The following is a 27,231-nucleotide window of genomic DNA, read 5'->3' as shown; positions in this document are numbered from 1 at the left end:
TATGGGGTATCAAGATGTCGGAGGTTTTATAGTAACCCACAGGAAGACCATCAGGACCCGGGGATTTGCCTGGTTTTGCGCGAGAATTTCTGTAGAGGTAATGGGTTCGTTTAGGTCAGAGATGGCCTCTTCTGAGAGCGGTGGAGGGGAGAATTTTTGTAGGAACTGCCGAATCTTACTTAATCTGGAATGTTGAAGCTCAGGGGTATTTGCCTGCGGTAGATTATATAGTTTAGAATAGTAGCGAACGAATTGGTCAGCTATATCTGGTGCGGAAACAAACGCCTTACCCGAGGGGTCAGAGATGGTATGTATTGTTTGCCGCCCTCTTCTTTTGGAGAGCCCTGGCGAGTAATTTGCCAGATTTATTGGCATGTTCATAGAACATGCTATGGGAGAGGGCGAATTTACGGCGGACAGATTTCCCCAGATCCTCTAACAATTCCTGGCAGGCTAGAGTAAGTTCCGCAAGGGTGGCTTCCACCAGGGATTGCTTGTGGGAGCGTCCAGAGCGCCTATGTTCCACATGAGTGCTTCTACGTGTGCCTGGTGGGCTTTATGTTTGGAAGCCAGCGCTATGAGTTCTCCACGAATCATGCACTTGTGCGCTGCCCACAGCGTGATCGCAGAAGTATCCTGGGTGGCGTTGTCCATGAAATAATGGGAGAGACGTTCTGTGAGAGCTGCGCTATGTGCCGTATCGGAAAGGAGAGAGCTGTCTAGTCGCCATGCGCGCAAAGCATGCGGGTGTGCAGAGAGGGTGAGGGTGACGCTTATGGGGTGATGGTCGGAGAGGAACATCGGCTCTATAGAGGCCGATTTGAGTGCTGGCACTAGGTCTTGGGAAATGAAGAAATAGTCGATGCGAGAGTAACGACTGTGAGGGAGAGAATTTACTGAAGAAAAACTATATCGGCTTTCGGTTTACGAAGAGCAAGAAAGAGCTTGGAGCATTTTTCCGGGACACTGAGGCCTCTCACATTAGGAGAGTACGGTTTGAGTGTAGAGACCATGGGGAAGGGGACCTAAGGTGCCTCTACGAAGGGTGGGAGAGAGTGAAGAAACGGGAGAAGGAAAGGGGGGGTTAAGAGGGGTGAGGGTAAGTGGGGAGGAAGGGGGGGGTGTTGGGGGAACCACTACCAGGTCCGGCCTGCCGGGTCTGGGTGAAGTGGTTTAGGGAACCTGCGGGATTAGTGGTGTAAGAAGTTGTAGGGGGGGGTGTGTCCGCGTAGGGACAGGGGAACCACTAATAGGGGGGTTGGAGTAGGTCTAACCGGAAGAGGAAACTAGGATTAGCCAACGGACTAGAACCCGGCCACGAGCCTAGATGGGTGTGTACATGGTGGAGAAGACTATGTTGCCGAATGGGTCATGAATCCTGCTTCTACATCACTGCACCTCCCCCTTTTTTCTCCTCCTTAAGGAGGCAAGTGAGAAACTGTGCATACAGGCGAGGCACTAATTTACTCTAGTGCATCACGGGGGTATATGTATCAACCGCATGCCTAGGGATGTCCCTACCCACGCACAGGAACTCAATCCAATCTGTGGTACCCTGGCTACTAGAGTTCGGAGTGTGTGGAAAATGGGGTTGTCCCAAGCGGTGTAGGGTGCTACACACAGTGCAAGTTCTTCCCCCAGGTTTGGTGTTCGGGGAGATAGGAGGAGAAAAAAGGGGGAGGTGCAGTGATGTAGAAGCAGGATTCATACAAGCAAGTAGCACAGCCTTAAGTTCATGTGAAACTAGTAGCCGCCATCTATGCTCCACGTGATGCGACCAAAGTCAGAGAAAAGAATGGGAGGAGTGCGTGTGAGTCATGGTGGTGAAACTAGCAAGGGGGGAGGGGTGCTGTACCCTATGAGTATTACCCTATGAGTAACAGTAGCAGTGAAAAAAAGAAAAAACAATATAGAACACAATGAATTAAAATACCTTCCAGGGTAGGGTAGGGTAGTGAGTCTGAGATAACCGGGTATTTTAGTGGGAAGTGGACACTGCTGCATGGGGTGGGGCAGCACCCGTTTGATAGCTGGCGATTTTAATACGGTCCTGAATAACTCCCTGGATCGACGCGGGGGGTCCACTGTACATTCCATTCCTCTTTCCTATCTTAATAAGTTTGATTTGGTGGATGCTTGGATGGAAACATTCGGAATTAAGGGAATACTCATGCCACTCTTGATACATATGGTACCTTGTCCCTTTTTGATTTGTCTCACATCCCAAGTATTACTTGACAAGCTGCCTGCAATCAGATTTCTCCCTAGAGCGGTACCCAACCAATCGCCCTTATTGATTGATCTCATCTTGAATATACCCACCTCTTACAAAATCTGGAGACTAAAGCACCGCACCGATTGTCGGCCGAACGATCGGCCGTCTTTTGTCCAGTGTTGTTGTTTTGGTTGAAATGTGCTCTAGACTGCACATGAATTTTGTCGGCTAACAACAACCAACTGCAGAAGTGATGTCATGTTCTGGTCTACTTTTCGTGTGTTTTTTCTTCTCTGAGCATGCCCAGTCTTGCTCATCTGATGTTTGTCGGCCGAAATCTGTACTGACTGACGAACAATCGGCCGTTCTGTTGTTGGCCAACAAAAATTTTATAGCATGCAGAACAGATTTTGTTCGGCCGAAAAGTCGCAGTCGGTTGTCCGAAGCATCATACTAACAAGCCGACAATCGGCCGATCGGACGTTGGCCGAACATTTACGGCCGACAATCGGTACGTGTGTACAGGCCTTTAAGCCTCGTACACACGCAATGATTATCGGCCGACCGATCGTCTGTCCAAGTTTTGTTGGTTGAAATGTGCCTAGACTGCACACACATTTTCTCAACAAAATTCTACTTCAGAAGTGATGTCATGTGTTGGTTTGTTTTCTTTGTGTTTTTTCTTCACTAAGCATGCCTAGACTTGCTCATCAGATTTTTCCCTGTCGAAATCTGTACTGACTGCACGAAAATCGGCCGTTGTGTTGACGGCCAACAAAAATTTTATAGCCTGCACACCAGATTTTTTTCGGCCGAAAAGTCGGAGTTGGTTGTCGGAAGCATCATACTAACAAGCCGAAAATCGGCAGATTGGACGTTGGCCGAAAATTCCCTGCCAATTTTCGACGCGTGTGTACGGGGCATTAGTCCCCTTTGGTTGGCGGATCAGGCTGTGGTGGACCAAGGTGTGGTTTGATATGAATGTGTACTGGGCTGTCAATCACCAAAGCACTGCCTTACCCATGGTCTGGGATGCATTTAAGGCCACTATGAGGGGCATGTTTGCCACTGCTGGATGCTAAAAAATAAAATTATGAGGCAGAGTCTCCCTATTCTGGCTCTCCCACCTCTGAAAACTACCCCTTTTGGAGACAAAAAGCCAGGGACTTAGACTTGGTTTTACTGGAACGTACTCAAAAGAAATTGCTGTACCAAAACCAAAGGATTTTTGAGCTGAGAGATAAGAATAATCGCCTCCTAGCATATCTATCCGAGGCCTGACTTCCAGCCATGTAACATTCCTAGAATTATAAACTCAGCAGGGGTAATAGTGGAACAAACCACTGAAATTGCAGAGGCATTTGTTTCCTTCTATTCTGATTTATATACCTCCTAAGGTACATTATACAATTGTGGAACTGGATGACTATCTCTGGGACATCCAGTTTCCCAAACTGTCAGCAGAGCAAACTTAATGGAGGAACCTCTGACATCGGAGGAAATCTGTGCTGCCATGAAATAATTTGCTCATAATAAAATGCCGTGCTTGGATGGCTTTCCTATAGAATAGTTCTTACTACTTAATCTGAAAGAGATTTTGATCCCTTACTGCAAGTTTACAATTGCGCTTTGAAGGAGGGTTGTTTGCCACCCTCCATGTCTGAGGCTTTAATTGTACTTATACCAAAACCTCATAAAGACCATCTATATTGTGAATCATATTGTCCTATCTCCCTGATTAACTCTGACGTCAAGATCTTAGCCAAAGTTCATGGCCACAGATTAAATACAGTTAGTTATTACCTTGATTATAAAGTCGGACCAAACTGGCTTTATCCCAGGTCGCTCTTCTTTTGTCAATTTGCGGAGGCTGTGTACTACCAATATCCAGACCAAACATGACAATATAGGTTCCAGGATAATATTATCTCTGGATACACATAAAGCATTCGACTCGGTGGAATGGCCATACTTGCACAAAATATTGGCAAAGTTTGGGTTTGGTGATAACTTCCTCAGATGGATTAAATTATTGTATTACAGACCTAAAGCCCGTTTAAGAGTAAATACATATGTATCGGACCCTTTCCCTATTGAAGGAGGGACTAGACAGGGCTGTCACCGTTGCTTTTCGCCATAGCAATAGAACCACTGGCTGAATTGATTAGGGCAAATCCCGGTATTAAGGGCCTAATGATTAATGGGCTTGAGGAGAAGGTGTCCCTTTATGCAGAAGATATGTTGATATATCTAGCAGGCTCAAATTCTTCCATAATCACGTTATTGGAGGCCATCAGCCGCTTCGGCCACTTCTTGGGGTTCAGGCTGAACTGGGAGAAATCCCTCCTGTTTCCAGTGGATTCTGATTCTCCCATAACTCTTCCATCCTCGTGCCCATTATAAATCGTAGATACCTTCCATTATCTAGGGGTAATAGTACAACAACCGCTATCACTATATATCAGAAATAATCTAGATCCTCTTCTTAACTGATTAAAAAACAATCTGAACTTGTGGGCTAACCTCCAGCTCAACATACTGGGTAGAATCAATATTTCTAAAATGATCTTTTTACTGCATTTTCTTTATCTTCTGAGTATCTCTCAAGTGTATATTCCTAAACACAGATTCGGTGAGATTGAGTCTATCCTTACTTTTATATGGGGGGGGAAAGTCAGTTGGAATAGCAAAGGATACACTCCAGCTACTGGTTCAGGAAGGCGGCCTAGCAGCCCCTAATCTCCATAAATACTACATTGCTTCCCAGTTGGCTCATACTCATTGGTTTTACCGGAAACATAATAATGCAGCCGTTGCTCTGGAGGCAGCGATGCTCACATCCTATGAATCATTACAACATCGCATTCATCGTCAATCCACTCTGGGTAGAGACATGATATGCAGATTTTTAAAGCATCAAACCTGCTGCGGTCAACTACTACTACCTCCCACTCTCCTAATGCCCCCTTATGGCACAACCTGCAGTTGTGAGAGTTTTTCAGGCGAACAGATGGGGCATATTGGTCCAGGCAGGAAGTAAGGTTAATATCCCATTTATTTATTGCATAGACATTCTGCTCATTCACAGAGTTCCAAACAGAATATGGCCTCCCCCAAACTGCATCCTTTAGATATCTTCAACTGCAGCATTTAGCTGCGAATCAATTTGGCTTGCGTAATATCTCCATACAGCCCTCTCCTTTTAGAGCGTCATTAATTAGACCCAAATCATTCTAAACTTGTATCCACATACTATTCCTTACTACTACACTCTAAAACTGACAGACTCAATCTCACTGAATCCAAATGGCGTACAAATATACCGGAGCTTACGGAGGAAATGTGGCAAGAAGTGCTTTCATTGAAGGTATCTACTGTTATTTCCTCCAGGGACAAGGTTATTCAAACAAAATTTCTATATAGAGCATATTACACTCCCTATCTGTTTAGGCTAAATAGACTATCATCAGCATCGTTCTCTCGTTGCTCCATAGCTGATGGCACTTTTAATCATATGGCGTGGGAATGCCCACCTGTCAGGGCATTCTGGTCGGAGGTGACTGCATTTATTAGCCCTGATACCTAACATATGCAATCCCTTGAGATGCCTTCTAGGGTATTTAGATGATGAATCCTTATCAAAAAAAATGTTAAGCTTTTTGTGAGACTAGTGTTATATTATGCCAAGAAATCCATACTTAGGCAGTGGAAATCCTCCACTCCTCCTACTGTAGCCTTTTGGCTGACATTGGTCAATCAGGCACTTCCACTATAAAAATTGACGTATGAAGCTAGAGACTATCCTCAAATTCCATAAAGTTTGGGATACTTGGGTGAACTCTGATCGCACTAAATATCCTAATACATAGATGGAGACGGGATACTATGAATAAAAGCGTGACATTCGTTTTGCCATAATACTACATTAAAGCGGAGTTCCACCCTGGATTTGTTTTTTTTTTTTTTAATACCCCCGGGACAGTCAGGGCTAGTGCATTCCACAATGGCTAGCCTCTGATCTGTCCCGGGTTGCACTTACCTGCAAGACGAAATACTTACCTTGCAAACGTCTTGTCCAGCGCTGCCATCTCAGATGTGGGCAGCTTGAAGCCAGCGCGTCCTCTTCGGCGTCTTCTTCCGCCTTCTGTGGTCCCACGATGCTCTGCGCCGGCCCCGACGTCACTTCCGGGTCGCGCGCGTCACCCCTCCACAGCTTCTGGGCATGCCCAGAAGCTGTTTAGAAGGGGATGACGCGCGCGACCCGGAACTGACGTCGGGGCCGGTGCAGGCGCAATGATTCCTGGGAGCTATGACGTCCAGCTCCCAGGAATCATTGCAGAGCCAGGAAGTGACGACGGGCCGCGGCCGAGGAAGGAGGAAGAAGGAAGTAAGGTAAGTATATTTTCTTCGCTACGAGGTAAGTAAAAAAAAAATAAATATGCGATTATCCATTTCTTTTTCAGGTGACCCGGAGCGAGAAGATGGAGGTAAGTATAAAAATAGGGTGGAACTCCACTTTAATGATAACCTGTTCGCAGCTTACATGACCCTTGCTGTTATATCTGAATATTTTGATGAATCTCTTACGTTCACTATGTAATTTATGCACTGACTGGACTATTTGTTGTTCTTTCGATGATATGTTGCGTACTTCTTTGTATGTGTACAATAAAGTTAACCTTTTAAAAAAAAAAAAAAAAAGCAAGCCCTAGAGGACCTCCCCTTTCTTGGAGAGCGTTTGTTTGGTGACTCATTGGATGAGTTGATCAAGGGCTTGACTGGCGGGAAGAGTACTCTACTTCCTCAATCCTCCAAGGGTAAGATTCCCCGTACTAAGCAGGGTCCCTCTTTTTCTGCTCACAGGGTTTTTTTTCGTGCCTCTGGGGCACAAATAAAGGTAGGCTGTTCAGAGCTTCTGGAGGGGCTAAAAAGCATTGGGGCAAGCCCCAGGCTGGTCAGTCCGGTGCTGCTGACAAGTCCTCTTGAGCATGAAGGGGCGCCCTCACCCGGCTCAGGAGTGGGGGCGTCTACGCTTCTTCCAGGAACCCTGGACTTCCTTCATTCAGGATGATTGGGTTCGCGAACTGATTTGTTCCGGGTACAAGATTGTCCCCTGGCCGGACCAGAATTCGGGTTTTTTCAGTCAAATCTTCACCTGTCTCTAGAGCGTTTGAAGGATCTCCTGGCTCAAGGGGTGATTGCGCCAGTTCCTCAGCAGGAACGCTCTCAAGGTTTCTATTCAAACCTGTTCATGGTGCCCAGAAAGGAGGGCAAGGTGCGTCCAATCCTGGATCTCAAGGCTCTGAACTGCTTTGTGTGGGTGCAGAAGTTTCAAATAGAGTCCATTCGGTCAGTGGTGGCATCATTTAATCAGGGCAATTTTCTGGCTTCCATTGATCTCAAGGATACTTATCTCCATGTCCCCATTTTCGAGGGACACTAGCAATTCCTCCGCGTTGTGGTGGCAGAGGAGCACTTTCAATTTGTGGTGTTACCCTTTGGTCTTGCCTTGGCTCCCAGAGAGTATTTACCTAGGTCCTGGCCTTGTTATGTCAGCGAGGTATCTCCATTGTTGGATATATGGACAATCTCCTGTTGCGTCCCACTCAGATCTGTTTGGCAACATCTCTATCACGATTCAGATCCTTCAAGAATTCAGGTGGACTAGCAATTTTAAAAATCTGCTCTGATGCCATGAGTAGGGGTCACTTATCTGGCGCTGACTCTCGACTCTGCTCTGGCAAGGGTCTTTCTCCCCCTGGACAAATTTTTTAAGCTGCTAAAAGCAGTCAGGTTGCTGATGACGACCGATCAGTCCTCCTTGCAGGCTTGCATGAGGGCCCTGGGTCTGATTGTTTCGACCTTCAAAGCAGTCCCGTTTGCTCAGTCTCACTCAAGACCTTTGCAAAAGGAGATTCTGGCAAAATGGAACAGAGATCCTTGGACGCGCTGGCGATCAGCACATATTAGAATGTGCAGGCAGGCATCCTTGATGTGTTGAAAGAAGCGAGAAGAAATGCCCCTGATGTAGGGACGCCACTGCCATGCAAATGGACTCCTATGCGGAACTTCTGTATTCACACAAAGCAGCTTAGCGCCTTGAGGTCCAGAATTGACATACCTTGCTTGCCTTCCTTCCTGGGGACTGTAAAGAGGTTTGAGTGGAAAAAAAAAAAAAAAAAAAAAACCTTTGCAAATGCCTAGAAGTCAGAACCAGAACAATCACCCCTTGTAATAAGTCTTGCACTACCCCAAAGAGAACCCGTAAGTGATCGGGAGACAAGTGCAGGTTGGAAGGGGAAAAAACCTTTCCGGAGGACAAGACCAAACTCGATCTCATAGCCTGACAGAATAACTTTGTGGACTCACTTGTCCTGTAACAGAGGTCCATGGATCTGGAAACCAGTGAAGCCGTCCCCCCCACCCCAGATCCAGGGGAGAGCACCCCTTCATGCAGAGGCAGCCTTATCCACCGGTCTGGAAGAGCCCACTCATGGCTTGCCAGACTAGGTCCTCTTGGAACCTCTGGTGGAGGACCTTGTCTTGAGAGACGAAGCGGCCACTTAGGAGCTGAGAATAGCCCACGCCTACGATTGGGCTCCTTGCCCTTGGTAGTCTGCGGAAGAAGAGCACTCTTCCCCCCAGTGAGACCCTTAATGTCATCCAAGGAAGCTCCAAAACAGGCGATCCCCCTACAAAAGGGAGATCAGATACAGCTTAGAAGTCTTAGTCTGCAGACCAGCATTTCAGCCAGACAATATGAAAGGACCACTGCTGATACAGACAGGCTAGAATTCAAAAGGAGCCGCATCCAAAGAGGCATCACAGACAAACTGTAGCCCCTGGACCAACCGGTCCACCAGCTTCACAAAGACAGGGGGAAGCTATTCTCCCTGCAGGTCCCTTTATAAAATCTTAGTCCACTCGCTCAGAGTTTGCAACACCAGAGCAATAGTAATTACCAGCCTAATTGCTGAACCAGCCACAGCGCACATATGGCAGGCCAGAGCATCCACCCTCTTATTAGCTGGACCTGTAATGGTCGGGGTCCTCAACCAGAAAGAAGGTAACGCAATTTGACCTGGAAACCAGCTAGTCCACTACAGGTGGGACCGTCCACTTTTTACGCAGTAAATCCTCATAAGGATACTGCAAGTAAAAAACACCTAGCAACCACTGCGTTTTGGAGAACTCCAAAGGTTGTCAAGGTAGGCAGAAAGAGAAACACCCTCGCCACATTGGAGGGCCTGTGGGTGCCAAAAGGAACCAGTGCCTCTGACGCAGCATCAACCGCAACCTCCGTTTTTAAAGTTTCACACACTGACACAAACAGTGCATACACCAGTGTCTATTTAAGTGCAGCTAGAGGAGCAGAGGAATCATTCTCATTATTCGTGGACGCAGACCCAGTAGTGTTGCTATATACTAAGCGCACCCCGAAAAATAATCAGGGGAGGCCAGTCAAGGGTCCAGCAATAGGGCAAGCAAGCCCCATCCGAGCAGACAACCCAGGGTAGCAGGGGAGGGGGGAGGCCCAGATGGGAGGCAGTGGCTTCAGCCATCCTCACAGGGGCCGCCTCACATTCCGACGAGTAGGCTGCAAAGCCGCAGCCTAAATTTTTGGCCGGATCTGGCCACGTGAGGCACGTACGCATGGATGGTAAAAACATTTGCTCCCCCAGCCCAACAACCGCTGCAGGGAAGCTCCGAAGACATCCCTGTCCTAGTCACCAACCCATTGCACACCCGGGAAAAAACAGTCAGCAGCAACTACAACCAACCCCCCTTAAGAGCAGACTTGTATAAAGTACTCGAAATTTCTACTTGAGTAAAAGTACAAGTGCTCGATCAAAAAGTGACTTGAGTAGAAGTGGAAGTGCTCGCAGAAAAAGTTACTTAAGTAGAAGTACTAAAGTATCCAACATTTTTTTTACTTAAGTAGCAAATTTTTTGAAAAAACTACTTGCGATACTTAAGTACTAAAAGTACCAGTAGTTTTGAAAAAAAAATTCTACTCAAGTACTAAAAGTAGAAGTACAAGTACTGTGTTATGTAGTTATTAAAGAAAGAAGTCAAAAGTTTGAACATCATATTGTTTTTTATTATTTCAAATGATTTATTCAAATGATTAACATGTGTTTGTTAGTAGTTTCTTGATGCACTTTAAGCGCTGTAGCACCATTTATTTGTTTGTTTCATATTTTCTTTTTATTGGAAAGATTTGGTATAGCAGCTTTTATTATACACAGCCTTTATTTTCGTATGCGCTGATTTACAAATGACATTATACACATTTTTTTTTAGCTTTATGCAACCTGCCATCTACTGTTCTGGCAGTGGTAATTTTTTTAAAAGTAACGAGTAACTATGCAGCACAAAAAAAAAATATCGGAGTAGAAGTATCGAAATCATCGAAAAAATGTAGTGAAGTAAAAGTAGAAGAAAAAATTATACTCCAGGAAAGTACAGATACCGCATTTCAGTACTTAAGTAGTTCTACTTCGTTACTATACATCTCTGCTTAAGAGTATGTGGCAAAGCCAGCGCATCACCTCATCTGGGGGAGACGAAAGATCCAGTGACCAAAATTTTAGAGGGGCTGGGGGACGGGAGGGGAACCTGGGGTCTGACCATCCCAGGGAGGGGCCCAAGTCCACCCCAAAATCCTCCAGCTTTAGTGGGGGGGGGTAGCTACTTGCCACACCAGGAGCAGGGTGGGCACCACTCCGTACAGGACACCGCTCCATTGTAACGTGGGTGCAGTCAACCAGGAGGAAACACTGCGACTCTGGTCAAAGCCAGTTCGTATGCGTCCTCGCAAGATGTTTAACTTGCAGGCCAGCCCCTGTCCAGTGGGGCTATGTCGCAGCCGACCTTGCGTAGAGCTGCGGTCTGCATGTGCTCGCTGGCCGTACCCTAAGGCCTCTTTCACACATGCTGTCCGTTTGTCCGTTTTTCATCCATCCGTTGACGGATGAAAAAACGGACATCAATGCATCTCTATGTAAAAACGGATGACAACTGATGATCATCAGTTAACATCCGTTTTCATCCACTTCCGTCAATGTCCGTTTTTTTGAACGGATGAATGCCCTATTTTTCATCCGTCAAAAAAACAGATCGGACGAAAAACGGATGACAACGGATGAAAAACGGATGTCAACTGATGACAATGGATGAAAAACTGATGACAACGGATGAAAAACGGATGAAAAACGGATAACAACTGACGAAAAACGGATGAAAAACTGATGACAACTGATGACAACTGATGACAACTGACGACAACTGACGACAACTGACGAAAAACGGATGAAAAACGGATGAAAAACGGATGAAAAACTGATGAAAAACTGATGAAAAACTGATGAAAAACTGATGAAAAACTGATACATTTGACGTGACTGAACTGATGAACTGAACGGACTGTATGTGTGAAAGGGGCCTAAGGATCTAGATTATCCAGCTCATCGCCCAGTTAATTGTAGTTCTCACAGGAACAAAATAAAAAAAAAAAAAAAAAATTCCATTCAAAATGAAAAAATTGCCTGGCCCAGAGATCCCAGCAAGAAACTAGGTCCTTACTCCTGACTAGGCAGAAAAACAGGCAGTGCCTATAGCAGAGAGTGGGTGTATACTAGAGATCGACCGATTATCGGCAACACCGATATATCGGGTGCCGATATGCACTTTCCCTGATATATCTGTATCGGCGTTTGGATTTACCGATATTGCTAATAGATTTGTGACGTCATTCCGTATGTTGTGCACACACGTTCTGCCTTCTAACACCGCCTCCCACGCCTGCGCGGCCCATAAGTGACGCCTTCACTGCGTGCTGCACTTAAGACCACCTCCCACAGCCTCGTGTTACAGCCAGCTGCAGTCCGGTCACGCTGCCAACCATCCATCCATAGGCCCTGGCCTCAGCCACCCACCACAACAGGGTGCCAGCCCAGCAAGCAAGCTACCCAGATGACACCAAGCCAGCCACCCGCCGCCACCATGACCAGTGTTTCAGCAAGCCAGCTACCCGCCACAACAGGGTGACCCCAAGCCAGCCCCCCACCAGTGTTCCTGCAAGCCAGCGACCCACCACAGTGTTCCTGCAAACCAGCCACCCATAACAGGGCGACACCAAAGCAAGCCAGCCAGCCCACCACAGTGTTCCTGCAAGCCAGCCACCCATAACAGTGTGACACCAAGCCACCAGTGTTCCTGTAAGCCAGCCACCCATAACAGGGCAACACCAAGCAAGCTAACCAGGCACCAGAGACTGTTCCTGAAAGCCAGCCAACCATAACAGGGTGACACCAAGCCAGCCAGTGCCACCAGTGTTCCTGCAAGCAAGCCACCCACAACAGGGTGACACCAAGCCAGCCACACTGCCAGGTGTCAGCCACCAACCCACATCAGGGTGCCAGCATCAGCAGCAACTTCAGCAAGCCATTTCTTTAATCTTTTTTTGTGTCTTTCAAGTTGAAATGGAGATGGATGAGGAGGAAAGAGTAAAAGTGTGGTCTGGGATTATTTCTCGTCTCAACCATCTCCAGGAAAAGCAGCAGTGTGCACCACATGTACAAACATCATAAGCATGGGATCAATAACTCCAAAAAACAGAAATACGTCAAATCTTTGGGCCCATCTAAGAGTTCATCATATTGAATTGTATCATGCAGCACAGAAAAAAACAAAATGCATATCAATGTGATTTTGATTTAATACCTCCTCCACTATCCCAGGCAACAATAACAGATATGTTTGTGAAAAAAAAAAAAAAACACATCACTATCTAGATTCAGATTGAAGATCCCAACTGCTGGACAGAGTAATCAGAGAGATGATTGTCACTGATATCCAGCCATTTACAATGGTGTCTGACTCAGGATTTAGGCTGTTGACATCCATGCTTGAGCCAAGCTACACACTGAAGAGTGAGCAGTATTATCGAACCGAAATGCCGGCAAAGCTACACCAAAAGGTAGTTGACAAAGTAAAGGCTATGCTGCAACCAGAGAATGCTGGCAACTCGCTCTCATTCACGAAGGACTGCTGGTCACAAAAAGAGTCAGAGTCACTACTGATTCTTACATGCCACTTCATTGACGGTGAATGGACAAAAAGGCAATTGGTGTTGAATACAAAAGTGATGCAAGGATCACACACAGCTGAGTACAGTAGAGAAATGTTTCTAGACATACTTGAAGAATAGGTGATCAACAAAGACCGAGCGATGCTTGCGCAACTTCGAGACAGTAGAGCAAACATGCCTAAAGGAATGAGGCTTGCCGATACGTCAGACCTCTGTGTCATCATGGCACACAACACCCTTCAACTTTCAAACGTTGGTCTGTCAGACCAAAGAGCTGTGATATATGTTTTGAGAAGCATGAAGAGATTAAAAATTTTGTGATGGCAAGTCTTTTGAATCCTCGATACAAGAACCATGCTTTCTCTTCTGATGATGTATTGGCTAAGGCGAAACAATGACTGACAGAAGATATTCAACAGGAGGTTGCTCCCGAAAAGACAAGTCCAGAACACTATTTTTTATTAAGAGCAGCATGCTGAAAAAACAGACAAATGTCCAAAAATACATCAACGAACAGAAGAGAATCTTCTTCATCGTGGTTGAATTGATCAGGACATTTTCTGTGTTTTACTGGGGCCTCATGCGGAGGATTCAATTTCTTCTTAGGCTCCATGTACACGGAACGCTGGAAATTGCCGTTTAGGAGCAGTTGGGCGTTTTTTTCAGAAGCCCCTGAACCCATCTACATTTTATCTTATCTGTCCATGTACACAGGGTCGTTTACAGTCATTTGCAGGCAGTTGCGTTCAGGGACTGTTTTTAGAACGCAATTATTTGCGTTCGAACGTGTGTTTCCCGGCGTTTCAAACGCACAAACGCATCCGAACGTGATGACCCGCGTTTAGCGTTCGCGTTTTTCCACTTTAAAGGGGAATAATTTTTTTGACCTCTAGGAACGCTTCTAAACGCAAACGCCCGCAAACGCTGCTAAACGCCCGCTAAACGCGAGTACAAACGCGACCGAACGGACGTTTCAAACGTCCTAAAAATTCCAGCATTCAAAGGGACTTTTAACAACGTCCCGTGTACATGGAGCCTGAATCTGCAACAATGAGCCTGGATGATGAACTTCATCTCTATTTGAAAGAAGCCGTAATTGACAGAAGTCACCCTCTTCAGTGGTGGAGAAAAAATAAGGCAGGCTACAAAAGACTTGTTTCCAATGCTAGAAGAGGATACCTCTCTCTCCCTCTGCTCCTCTGTCCTCCACTCCTCCTGAGCATGTTTATGAAGTGGCAGCATTGTATGAACAAAACAGAAGACCTTTAACAGGTGACCATGGACATGCTGAAATGTTCTGCTTTCTGCAGTATAATATTGTTCTACTTAACTGGGAGTATTGAAAAGAGTAGTGTCCACTCCATTGACTCCACTAGTTGCCTACCGTTTTTTTCTAGCAGTTTTGCACCGACTGCTGTAGTTGCAGTAAGTGCCCTACTGCTAAGAGTCTAATCCACTGTCTTGCTGTGCCTAGCTGTTTTTTCTAGCAGTTTCACACTGACTGCTGTAGTTGCAGTGAGTGCCCTACTGCAGAGGTAGCCCACTGACTCCAATCCAATGTCTAGCTGTTGCCTAGCTTTTTTTTCCTAGCGGGTTTGCACTGACTGCTGTAGTTGCAGTGAGTGTCATACTGCAGACAGAGGTAGTCCTCCACTGACTCCAGTCCAATCCACTGTGACATGTGTAGCTGTTGCCTTGCTCCTTTTCTAGCAGTTTTGCACTGACTGCACTGCAATGGTTAACAATCAGGAGCTGTGTCCCTCATTGAACGAAAGAGAAATATATATAATATAAACACACTGTATAGCCTTGCATTATGCACAGATGTTAAGTAAATGCAAGCAGTAGAACCTTGATATATGTTAAATATGTTAAAAGGGAACAAAATCAAAGGCCAACAAGAGTACAGAAAGTTTACAATCTCTCAAGATTTTATTGTTGTCTGGGTCCTATTGGGGAGGCATTTTCTCACGTCCTGTTTTGACAGTCAAAATAGAATACCTCCCAAACAAGGACAAAGATAGTGAGGTATACAGCAAATAAAACCAACTGCACTTTCTTCTATCAGCTCAAGTTTGCTCAGCAACCATGAAACTTATATCAGAAGAGTTCTAGACTTTGCTGAACAGTGAATAGCTGATCGCAGCCATTTATAACAAATATAATCGTCTCCTCTACCACGTGTCCCCCTCACTTCCCTGATCCTTGTTGTCTTGGCACTGTAGGAAGGCACACACTCCTCCCAGCCTTGTGCGCTCTCTGCAGCTGTCCTCCCATCTGTCTACAAATCCTGAAAGCTGTAAGTGAAAAATGATAAAGTGGGAAAATGGCAAAAAATGGTCTGGCCACCCGAGTTAAAAAGAAAAATAGCAAGGAGGGCCTAGAACTGAAAGCCCTAATTCCAAACCTAAAAACTTGTGTGTGTAATCAGACCATGAGCAGAAAAGGTTTAGTGTTCCACAGGAATTTAAATGAAAAAAAATGCTTTCTGAAGAAACAGACCACTTGAGCATGCATATAACCCATACATTTATATGCTGTAATATATGCAAAAGACAATTTTATGGACTGTAGGACTGGATTGATGCCAAAAACCAATAAGCAAATATGCTTGGAAATGATCACAGATGCTGTTTGTGTGACAATGGAAGTGCATGTTTCCTAAAAATCTATTTAAGAACCCCAGAACAGACAATGATATCTGCACTCACAAAGTGATTTCCCATTGCTCCCCCACCCAATTTGAATATACATATAAAATACCATCCAAGTCCAAAATTTGTAATTTATTGAAAATATCAAGGTAAATTAAACAACTGTAGTATTAGTTATGACAACAAGTAAACCTTTACAGAATCTTTACATTATAAACATGTCCTATAGTAGTGTCTGCATGGAGTAATTTGGAGTTTAGTACTAAAACATGCTCTTGAAGTCTCCTCTATAGTGGACACCACAACCCTTTTTGGTTTTAAGGTAGGTAGTGCATATGTGGTATAACTGATGTGCCAAGCATAATGCCAAAACATTTCAATGAAAAATACCTAGGCTAGGTCTCTAGCTATGAGAAGGGTTCTGGAGGCTTCGCAGAAACTTCAGATGATCAAGTTATTACAGCAGGTCTTCCCATCATAAGTGTGTGCTCAATGAACATTTGTTAAAAAAGGATAAGTTTACCTTTGTAAAAAATAAATAAATGCACATCTTTTTTTACTAGGAGCCTGCAAAGCATTGCACCTGTGATCAACAGTTACATGTTGCACCCTAAATATGGGGGATAACAGGTTTCAAAAGGTGAATTTACCCTTTAACTCTGCTCACATTTGGTCTCTTATCCAGGGACTATTCCAAACATGAATACAATTGTACAAAATTTTGAAAAGAAACATGTTAGAAATGAACATGATTTGGTGCAAAATAAACCTACAATGCAAGAAAAGAAACCCAATGATAGAAGCTGGTATAAAAAAGCCTTTTTTTTTTTTTTTCTCTCAATTTTATTTTAAACACCACCTGGAATTGAGCCGTATCATGGACATGGTCTATGGTGGGCACAGTTCTACAGAAGGCTATGCTGCATCTGTAGTGCAATGTAAAACAAAAACATTATCTGATAGCAAAGCTCACTTTTGCCACAACCAATTTTAAAGTCCTGTCTGTTAATTTATGGCTTTACCCTACTTAAAACGATCTAAATGTGGAACTTAATCCTTGTGTGCTGCCACTGGAGAACAAAAGAAATGCATAAAATGCCAACATTAACTACAAATTAAGATTGGCCAGATTTAAGGATAAGGCCAAGCTTTGACAGTTGCATAAATAAAATAGCAGATTTTGAAAATTACTAAATAAACCAATTCTATTTTACACTTCTGGAGGTTGCAATATAGCAAGAGACGCTACCTTACAACAGAAAAAGCCCTCACTATCAAAGCTAAGCAAAGGACAATTAAAAAAAAAAATGCAGCCTTTTTTTTCATAGTCCAGGAGTATGCAGTTAGTCTAAGGCACATCAAAGCCACGTGCATAAGTTTATAAAAATTGCATCCACTCAATTTGCATTTAGTCTGCACATAACAGATTTTAGTAACATTCTAATCCCTGAATAATCCGGTTAATGTCCTAACGTTAGGGTGATTACGATACGAGACACTGAGAATCACAGGTATAAGATATGCAGTGCAATCCTCATTGTTCAGCACTCTGCTCGAACCTCGTGACGGGAGGTCACTGGAAACCTGAGGAGTTTGGCAATGGACCAGTGCATTTTTGTTGTTGCCATCTAATCTCATGCACTGCCAGCTGATTAACATTACCAATGGCTGCAGCACAACAGAACTATTCATTCCAATGCAGCATTCACATGTATAACTTCAGCATTGATAAAAAATAAAATAAAGCAACACAGTGGTGCAGCAATGGTGTCACTCCGTTTTCACATCTGCATCACAACCTTAACCTATGAAATCAGGCTTTGAAACCAAACCCCACAAAGTATTAATTCAAAAGTGAGAAAGTCTGTCTTTTGAACGGGGAAAAGCATGAGCGCCTGGTCTTTGAAGGGAAACCATTGTCCTGCGGATTGCTGCATAGTCCAATATGTGCACGTTTCATACATATCCAGCTCACAGAACTGGGGAGACTGGGAGCACCAATGTTTGCATGAGGGGCGCAATGAGACTGGATTACTATAAAATGAAACCAGGGTTGGGAGGCAGCCGCTGAGATGGTCTTTGAGGAAGAGCTGGAGGATACTGAGGTGCAAATTGATTAGGGTAACCAGGCTGTGGCATCTGAGACATAGGTGGATAGCCAACTCTAGGAGGGATGGGGGGAGTTGGAGACGCTGCATACGGGAGCCCAGGGGTAGGCTGTTGTGCAGCCATTGCAAAAGGAGTTGGGTACATTCCAGCTTGAGCAGATGGGGGAGGTGGGACAGCTCTTCTTGGGACAGCGGCTGGCGGGTTACTGAAACCTGATGGATAGGAGACTGGAGGTGCCTGGACACTCTCTGAGGGCTTCGGCTGTGAAAGTACAGAAACCTGGGGGAGTCTCTGTCCTTTTAGCACCATTTCTTGCAGTTTCTCAATTTTTACACGTCTTAAATGTGCTAATTTGCGCTTTGATAAATATTCATCGATGAAAGAATCCAGCTGTACGCCGCCATCAAGAAAACTTTCCGCCATGTTCTGTACAAGAAGAAAAAAAATGTTAACACTAGTTGGTTTACACGTATGTAAAGGTTTATAACAAAATGACTACATTACTAACAGTGAACCTGTGCTCGTCCCACCCCACCTCTCACTTCCATGTACACATTGGCAGAACCAAGGTTTACATAATGGGCTCCAAATAAAATTACTTTTAGCCCACGTTCACACTTATCACTGACATGTCAAATCAGAGGCAATTGCCAGCAATGGCACTGTACGAATCGGTTTGACGCTGCACCGATTCCCAAAAGTAGTTTCTGTACTACTTTTGCCAATTTCAGGGGGGGGGTCATTTCCATAGACATCTGTGCAGGAACCCACACAGGGGTCTGTGACAAAGCCCCCAAAGTCAGACTGAAATGCCGGCTTGAAATCCTCGCACGATTTCAAAACAGCTCCAGTGTGAACCTGGGTTTAGGGCCCTTTCACATGGGCTTTGTCTGCTTCGTTCAGCAGGGGATCATTGAGCAGCTCCTCTGCTGAATCGGAGCTGAAGTCAGTTTTTTTTTTTTTCGTTACATCTGTGCCTGTTCAGTTTGTGTCCACATTTAGCTCTATGGGCGGCCAGATGTAAACTAACTAGTCTGTCTACATCAGACTACCTTCGAGTTGTCATGCAGTCCTTTTCAATTTTTTTTTTCCAGACCTGGACAGACTCAAGGGTAGGCAGGCACACGGGTCTATTTACATCAGCCATAGATCCATATGGAGTTTCCAAGGCCGCCTAATAAAGTGGACCAGGCAGGCCTGATCAGAAAGCCTTTTTTAAAAGGGCCCTTAAACAAGAGATAGGGACCTGTTGGTAAGTGGGTCAAAAATATGCAGCTTTTGCCTAAGGCTCCATGTACACGGGACGCTGGAAATGGCCATTTAGGAGCAGTTGGGCGTTTTTTTCAGAAGCCCCTGAATCCATCTACATTTTATCTTATCTGTCCATGTACACCAGGTCGTTTACAGTCATTTGCAGGCAGTTGCGTTCAGGGACTGTTTTTAGAACGCAATTATTTGCGTTCGAAAGTGTGTTTCCCGGCGTTTCAAACGCGTCCGAACGCGATGACCCGCGTTTAGCGTTCGCGTTTTTCCATTTTAAAGGGAAATAATTTTTTTGACCTCTAGGAACGCTTCTAAACGCAAACGCCCGCTAAACGCGGGTACAAACGCGACCGAACGGACGTTTCAAACGTCCTAAAAATTCCAGCATTTAAAGGGACTTTTAACAACGTCCCATGTACATGGTGTTTCTTCTGCCAATGCCTAAGATCTCATCTCAGTTTCCAAACACCAGGAGTTAAAAAATTACAAATAAAGGGGCATGGAGAGCCTCAGCCAAAAACTGAACTGCGGGGTACATTTACAACTGGAGAGTGCAAGATCAGGTGCCACTCTACATGGTAGCCAATCAGCTTCTAACTTCAGCTTGTTCAATTAATCTTTGACAATGAAAAAAAAAAAAACACTTGGAAGCTGGTTGTCACCATGCACAGCTGTCACAGATTTTGCACTCTCCAGTTTTAGTAAATCAACCCTTGTAAGCATCCTCCCAACTACAGGGTGATGCATTCATGTGGTTTAATTACTATGATCTATAGCAGGGATCATTAAAACGCAGATTGCATTCCTGACCCAGATTGAGTGACAGTTCCATCCGGACCACTGCCCCCCACTTAGCTGTGTGAGCTCTCCCAAGTCTCCGGCCCGGCCACCCGTCATCCCCAACAGGTAGGGGCAGGGGGTGCTGCAGATCGGGACAGAGATTGCGCGTCTTTTCATACTAACAAGTGGGTAATCGCACGCTTAACATTGTAAGTTAGGCAGCTCCCACCCTCAGCCCAAATTTGCAGCTCCTCCCGCCCCCACCTGCTGTAAGCATGACAGCGGCGGCTGAGCCGGAGACTTGGGAGGGCTATAAGTGTTTCTACCCTGACAAAAGGTAGGACTGTGCAGGGGAGGCTACATTGAAAGGGGCACTGTGATGTGAAGGACACTGCAACGTAAAGGGGAAGCTGTGATGTGAGTGGGAACTGAAGACACTGTATGGCTGCTTTAACGGTGGGGGGGGGGGGGGGGGAGGAGTGTGATGTTAAGAGGGGTTGTGAAGGGAGGGTTGAGGATACTGATGTAAAGAGGAGGCGCTGATGTAAAAAGGGGATTATGATGTAAAGGGTAGGTGCAAAAGTGAGATTCAGACCTGCCAAAAGAAAATTTTACTGACTGGACCTCCGTACATTTTAGTTCAAGACTCCTGATGTATAGTAAACTCAGTGGAAAGTGGTTTATTTTATGATTAAGATTAAACACAGACAAAAGGGGTCACTCTTTGCTTTGGGAAGGAGAGAGGTTTGACCTCCCCATACAGTAAGGATGCTTTACAGTCACAGCAGTGAAATATGGAAGGGTCTTCCACCCGAGCTGCTTGTAACTGACAACTAACTACTTATAGGAGGCTGGATGTGTCTCCCAAGTGCACAAAGCATATGGCCATTTATAATTGTAAGTAAGAACCTTGTAAAATGTTAATCCAAGTGACAAATGTCAGCAAGACATGAACCTTCAGCTCACAGGTGAGCCATGGTTGCCATGACGGAGCAAGTACTTGTTCTCTTCACAACAATTCTAGACAACAAAAAAGACTCAGCACAAATCAATCCCAACACCATAACTCTCCTTTACATATACATAGCACAGGGCACAGACTGGAAGTGTAGCATTACCTCTGTCTCCTCCTCTATCTTGGCTCCTTCAGTCTGCAGAAGTGCCAGTAAAGTTTCCAATGAAGCATTCACAGATTGCTGATCTGTAATATCAAAACACAAATCTTTTACTTTAGCAAATGTAATCTCATACCAAATGTGTTTCTATCTGATTCTAGAGCCTTTTTATACCACAAAGTTTGTTGTTTTAGTTTTTGGGCACAGCAGAGAAGGTTAAAACCTGTCAAATTACTTTTTACTGTGCCCAGCTGGGGAGAATTTCCTCCACTTCCTTTCCTGGGGACACAACAGGAAATGAGAAAATCTCCCCAAAGTGAGAGGAATTCCCATCTTAAACAAAATGTCACAAACACATTTGTCCCCACTCAAAGATTTCCCCTCGCCTCATGCTCTGGTGACAATAGTCACCAGAAAAAATAGAGGGAAAGTTCCCCCTGCCATATTAATGACTGCAACACAAATTTAGCAGAGGGTCTACCCTCCTCCACTCTCACCATGAAAAATTTACTTTACAAACTTTTTTTTTTTTTTTTAGATGTACAAGTGATCAGCTTCATAAAAATCTTGTCAATACATGTACAATTTGCTTCTTCAGGCGCTCACATGTTCCGAACAGGTCTGCATGTCCATGTTTCAGACGGACCCAATCAGAACCTCCATTCTCCTCTATGGAGTGGTGGATCCAAGCAGACGTGTCTGTTTACACCCGCCTACAGCCAATCTGATCCACTAAAAACAGACGAGGTCAGTTCCTGTTCCGTCCAGTGGATCGGAACAGATGGCAGTCGGCAAACAGGCAGTCCGTTTCCATCTGGCCACCCATAGGTGGAAAACGGGGTGTGTCTGTGTCTGCTTTGCATAAGTAGAGCAGACACGGACCTGTCATCCACCTGCTCAGTGGACAGATTCCTGCAGGCGGAGTCCACCCTATGTGAAAGGACCCTATATACTGTATGCAGGCTTTGTCTTCTGTGTGCTTACAGTGTATATGGGTCCTAAAGCTCAACTCTAGACTTTTTTTTTTTTTTTTGGGGGGGGGGGGGGGGGGGTCTTCTATAAAAAAAAAAAAGGGAACAGGCTTTATTGTAGTTTGTGTTCTCTCACTTCATGTTCTGGATGATAACTCATCTGAGCAGAAAAGTAAAATTCCACAAATATGAGGGCATTGTATGTGACAATGCTAGAGCTACTTAGGTGTTGGGATCAACCGGGTAAAGAAGCAATGCGGGAAAGCCTCCTTGCCCTTGTACCCAATGTATTTTTATAAACTGCCAAAACACAATGTTTTTGTTTTGGTCAAAGTAGGGACAGTTCAAACCCGTCAACCCCCCCCCCCCCCCCCCCTTTTGGTCTTTTTTTGGAGATTTCCCTTAACGTTCTGTCCCAGAGATGAAGCAAAGTGAGGAGATCTTTACAAAGAGAGGGGAGTTTTTCTCTTAAAGCACTTTCAGTCACTTTGGTCAGTGATCAGAGCAAATAGCAAGGGAATCTCACCAGTGGGGGTGCAGGCAATAGAGAAAAAAAAAAAAAAATGGGCATGTAATAAATATTTAAATATTGAAGCCTTAAGAGAATTGCATTTCATTGAGTGCATCGTGGGTGCAATGCACAGGCTACTGCATTGTATATCCCCTGCCACTTTCCATCAATGGCTGAGATTTTTTGGGAGGAGGGTACGGTTAACAGTTCCATAGATCACCAATGATAACTTTTTTTTTTTTTTTGGTAATGATATTGAAGCAATTTTTTTTTTTATATAATAGAAAAAAAAATTGCCAATTAAATGCCACCTCAAAAGAAAGTTTTATCTGTCTCAAAAAAATGTAATTTGGGTACAGTGTTGCATGACCGAGTAATTGTAAGTCCAATTGTCACCACATCACAAAAAAAAACAAAAAAAAAGCCTGGCATTGAAGGGGAGTATACAGGCAAACTCAAGTAGTTAAAAGTGACACTAAATCCTTTTCCTCCAAACTAATGGCGCTGTTCTCTTTTTCAAGAAATTATTTTCGTACTGTTTTTCTGCTTCCTGGTAATATCCTCCGTTAGGTCCAGAACCTCTCCTATTCCCCCTCGCTTTGGAATAAGCTGTGCACGTTCATATTGGTCATGCACACTACAAATTCCATAGTCTATAGTCTATATCGGGAGATGAAGATGGAGAACAAATGCTGCCGCCCTCTAACAGGAAGTCAGATTACGGGGCAAAAAAATAAATAAAAAGAATTTGGGGGATTTGGAAGAGGTCAAGAGCAATACAAGGTATTGTGAAGAATATAAACTTTGATTTAAAAAAAATAAACAAATAAAAAATTCTATTCACGTATCGTGGCACTTTAAGGTAAGCACTGCAATAACAACTCAGCATAAGTTTGCGCTTAAAACACGCTTTAACATAATAGGAGCTTGTTGGCTCTGCTTTGTATTTTTATTATGTATTTTTGTATAACTGTTCAATAAAATTGATGAATTTTTTACCTTTTTCTTCATTCGTTGCCCAAAAAATCCCATTGAGAGGAGAAATCTTTTTATTATTATTAACATAAAGGTATCAAAGCAAGCTAAAACCCTAGGTTCACATCTATGCATTTGTGGGCAGAGTTTGAGCAGGCATGGCAGTCTAGTCAATGAGCTGCCGTGCTTGTGTTACCCGTAGAAAAAGGCAATTTTGACCATGCAATTTCCCTGCGGTTCCTGCACCCGCATTGCAATTTTAAATGTGTGGGGGTGCCATTCAAAATGAATGGCAGCCCTGCTCGTTTTCACTACGGGTATCACTGCAATTCCCGCACCCTTAGGTGTGAACAAAGCCTATAAGCAACAAAGACAAATTCAAGAAAATTTCAGCACCAGTGTCTTTCCAAACACAATAACTTACCCAGCTTTGTCTTCTTTAGCTGATTGGATTCCATGACAGTCTGCAGCTCCTGGTATTTCTGGGTCACAGTGGCTTTTAGGCTGTCCAGCCTAGGCTGGTAAAGCAGGTTTGCTTCTGCCAAGCTCCGGTTGCCAGCAAGTGTCATCTCTTTACTGAGCTGAAGACTCTGAGCCTACAAAACAGGGAACACACACCATCATCAGTGAGGAACCCTTTACACACAGGCTGGGAAATTCACAGAAAGGAAGCTTTCCCCATTCCCTAAAATCCCTCAAATCAGTTTTACTGCCCTTCCTAATCCAGGTTACCATCAATGAATGTATCTATATATGGAACATGTACTCTAAATAAAAGCCAGTAGTCCCAGAGGGAGCAGCAGACAGCGGGGAGGGAGCAGCAGACAGCGGGGAGGGAGCAGCAGACAGCGGGGAGGGAGCAGCAGACAGCGGGGAGGGAGCAGCAGACAGCGGGGAGGGAGCAGCAGACAGCGGGGAGGGAGCAGCAGACAGCGGGGAGGGAGCAGGTTGTGCTAGCAGCAGAAAAGAGCTACATCATATCAATCCCAGCAAATCTGTAGAGCCTGGGTGGCCATGACCTGGCTACAAAGTCCACAGCTTTACTAGCCACTCTTGGTACATTCGGTCATACAAGTGACTGTAGTTCGATAGCTGCCACAAAATTGGCTTTTATAGGGCTCTCAGAAACAGACGTAATACACATGGCACAAGACAGCAGGATCCTTCAATGACATAAATAGATGACTCTGCATGGGCCACGTGATTGTTTGGCAAACCCATCATTACACTACAGAATCACCCGCTCCATGATTCACCCACTGTCCCATTACATCAACCAGTTTCTGTTCCTGCCTTCAAAAAGCAAACTATCATTCACCTACAGTAGTCAAACAATAGATCATTGCCGATTGGAATTCCAATCATTCTTTCCAATATATAAAGTATGTAAACTATCAAATGTCCAATTTGCTCCGTCGTAGTCTGTTAAAGTGTTACTAAACCCAGGACCTTACATTCACTATATCTGGTCTCCCACAGTACATGGAAATGCAATAATTTTAGTAAATACACTGCTGAAAAAAAAATAAAGGAACACTTTGAAAACACATCAGATCTCAATTGGGAAAAATATCATGCTGGATATCTATACTGATATGGACTGGGTAATGTATTGGGAAGGAAAGGATATCTCATCGTTTGCTGGAAATGAAAAATCAGCCTACAGAGGGCTGAATTCAAAGAAATCCCAAAAATCAAAGTTAAAAAAAGGATGCAGCAGGCTAGTCAATTTTGCAGAAATTTCATTGCACCAACCCAAATCGGTACGCAATTTGTATGGCCCCCCATGTGCTTGTATGCATGTCTGACAATGTTAGGGCATGTTCCTAATGAGACGACGGATGGTGTTCTGGGGTATTTCCTCCCAGATCTGGACCAGGGCATCACTGAGCTAATAAACAGACTGAGGTGCAACCTGGTGGCATTGGATGGATCAACACAATGTCCTAGAGGTGTTCTTATTGGATTTAGGTCAGACGAGCGTGGGGGCCTATCAAGGGTATCAATTCCTTCAACCTCCAGGAACTGTCAGCATACTCTCGCCACATGATGCCGGGCATTGTCGTGCTCCAGGAAGAACACAGGACCCACTGCACCAGCGTAGGGCCTGACAATGGGTCCAATAATTTCAACCCGATAACTAATGGCAGTCAGTCTGCCATTGTGTAGCCTGTAGAGGTCTGTGCGTCCCTTAATGGATTAATCTCCCCAGACCATCACTGACCCACCACCAAAATTACAGGTAGTGTAGCGTTCTCCACAGCTTCTCCAGACCCTTTCAGGTCTGTCACATGTACTCAGGGTAAACCTGTTCTCATCTGTGAAAAGCACAGGCCACCAGTGGCAGACCTACCAATTCTGGAGTTCAATGGCAAATGCCAATCGAGCTCCACAGTGCCAGGCAGTGAGCACAGGGCCCCGTAGAGGATGTCGGGCCCTCAGGCAACCCTCATGATGTCTGTTTGGTCAGAGACATTCATACCAATGGCCTGCTGGAAGTCCTTTAGTAGGGCTGTGGCAGTGCTCAGCCTGCTCCTCCTTGCACAAAGGAGTAGACACCAGTCCTGCTGATGAGTTAAGAACCTTCTGCTGCCCCGTCTAGCTCTCCTAGAGTAACTGCCTGCCCCCTGGAATCTCCTCCATGCTCTTGAGAACCTTCTGGCAATGGCACTTATCAATGTGCCATCCTGGAGGAGTTGGACTGCCTGTGCAACCTCTAAAGGGTCCATTTATTGCCAAATGCTACCAGTAGTGACACTGACCCTCGCGAAATGCAAAACTAGTGAAAAACAGTCAGAAAAGATGTCCATGGCCTCCACCTGTAAAACCATTCCTTTGTTTTGGAGGTCCTCTTGTTGTTGCCCATCTAGTGCACCTGTTAATTTCAATAACACTAAAGCAGCCGAAACTGATTAACAACCTCCTCTGCTACTTACCTGACCACATCAATATCGCAGGATTTTAATTTGACTTGATGCTATACTCTGATTAAAAATGGTTTCAATATTTTGAGCAGTGTATAAACTGCTAAACCTTTTCTCAGCAGTATATATAGCGGTCTTGTGACTTCTATCAGCTTGTATGAGGAGTTTTCATTCTTCTCTGACTGTCCTATGAGGCTGCAGGAGCCGTGACCCTCTGTCTGGACAGTGCTAATAGGCCCTGTGCTGATCACATGCACTCTCCCAAAAAAAAAAAAAAAAACACAAGAACTCTCTAGCAATACACAACAAACTGAGCATGTGCAGAGTGCCCTCAAGGCTCTGTTCTATCAGCAGATGGATTGGGGACAGTGGAGGAAGGGGAGGATCAGAGAAGACTGGATTAAACAGCCTTTTTACACAAAGCGGAGGATTAACCCCTTAGGTTCTACAGTGAGCATAACAAGTATGCTTTACTGTTTACTGCATATAAAGACTGATTTAACGGAGTTAAAAAAAAAAATAAAAAAAAAAAAAAAAGACGTTCTAGCCAGAAGTCTTGTGAGCTACCTTCCTATACCCCCTTCCTCTGCATTGTTCCCAGCTATCTCTGTTGACTACAGAT

General features: G+C 44.7%; 1 protein-coding gene across 1 annotated transcript in view; it reads right to left on the bottom strand.

The window, feature by feature from the left end:
• Nucleotides 1-17,346: 17,346 nt before the first annotated feature.
• Nucleotides 17,347-27,231, bottom strand: part of VPS37B (VPS37B subunit of ESCRT-I) — a 48,536-nt gene continuing 38,651 nt past the window's right edge. Inside the window, exons 2-4 of the mRNA XM_082243453.1 lie at nucleotides 24,110-24,281; nucleotides 21,232-21,314; nucleotides 17,347-18,496 (exon numbers count right to left, since the gene is read on the bottom strand). Coding sequence (XP_082099579.1) covers nucleotides 17,996-18,496; nucleotides 21,232-21,314; nucleotides 24,110-24,281 — 756 coding nt within the window. The 3' untranslated portion in view covers nucleotides 17,347-17,995. The remainder of the gene's footprint in view (nucleotides 18,497-21,231; nucleotides 21,315-24,109; nucleotides 24,282-27,231) is intronic.

This window comes from Pelophylax lessonae, assembly GCF_965119305.1.
Source record: "Pelophylax lessonae genome assembly, chromosome: 1".
Taxonomy (NCBI): Eukaryota; Metazoa; Chordata; class Amphibia; order Anura; family Ranidae; genus Pelophylax; species Pelophylax lessonae.
The sequence above is the reverse complement of the archived record's forward strand: the minus strand, read 5'-3'. Positions and strand labels throughout refer to the sequence as shown.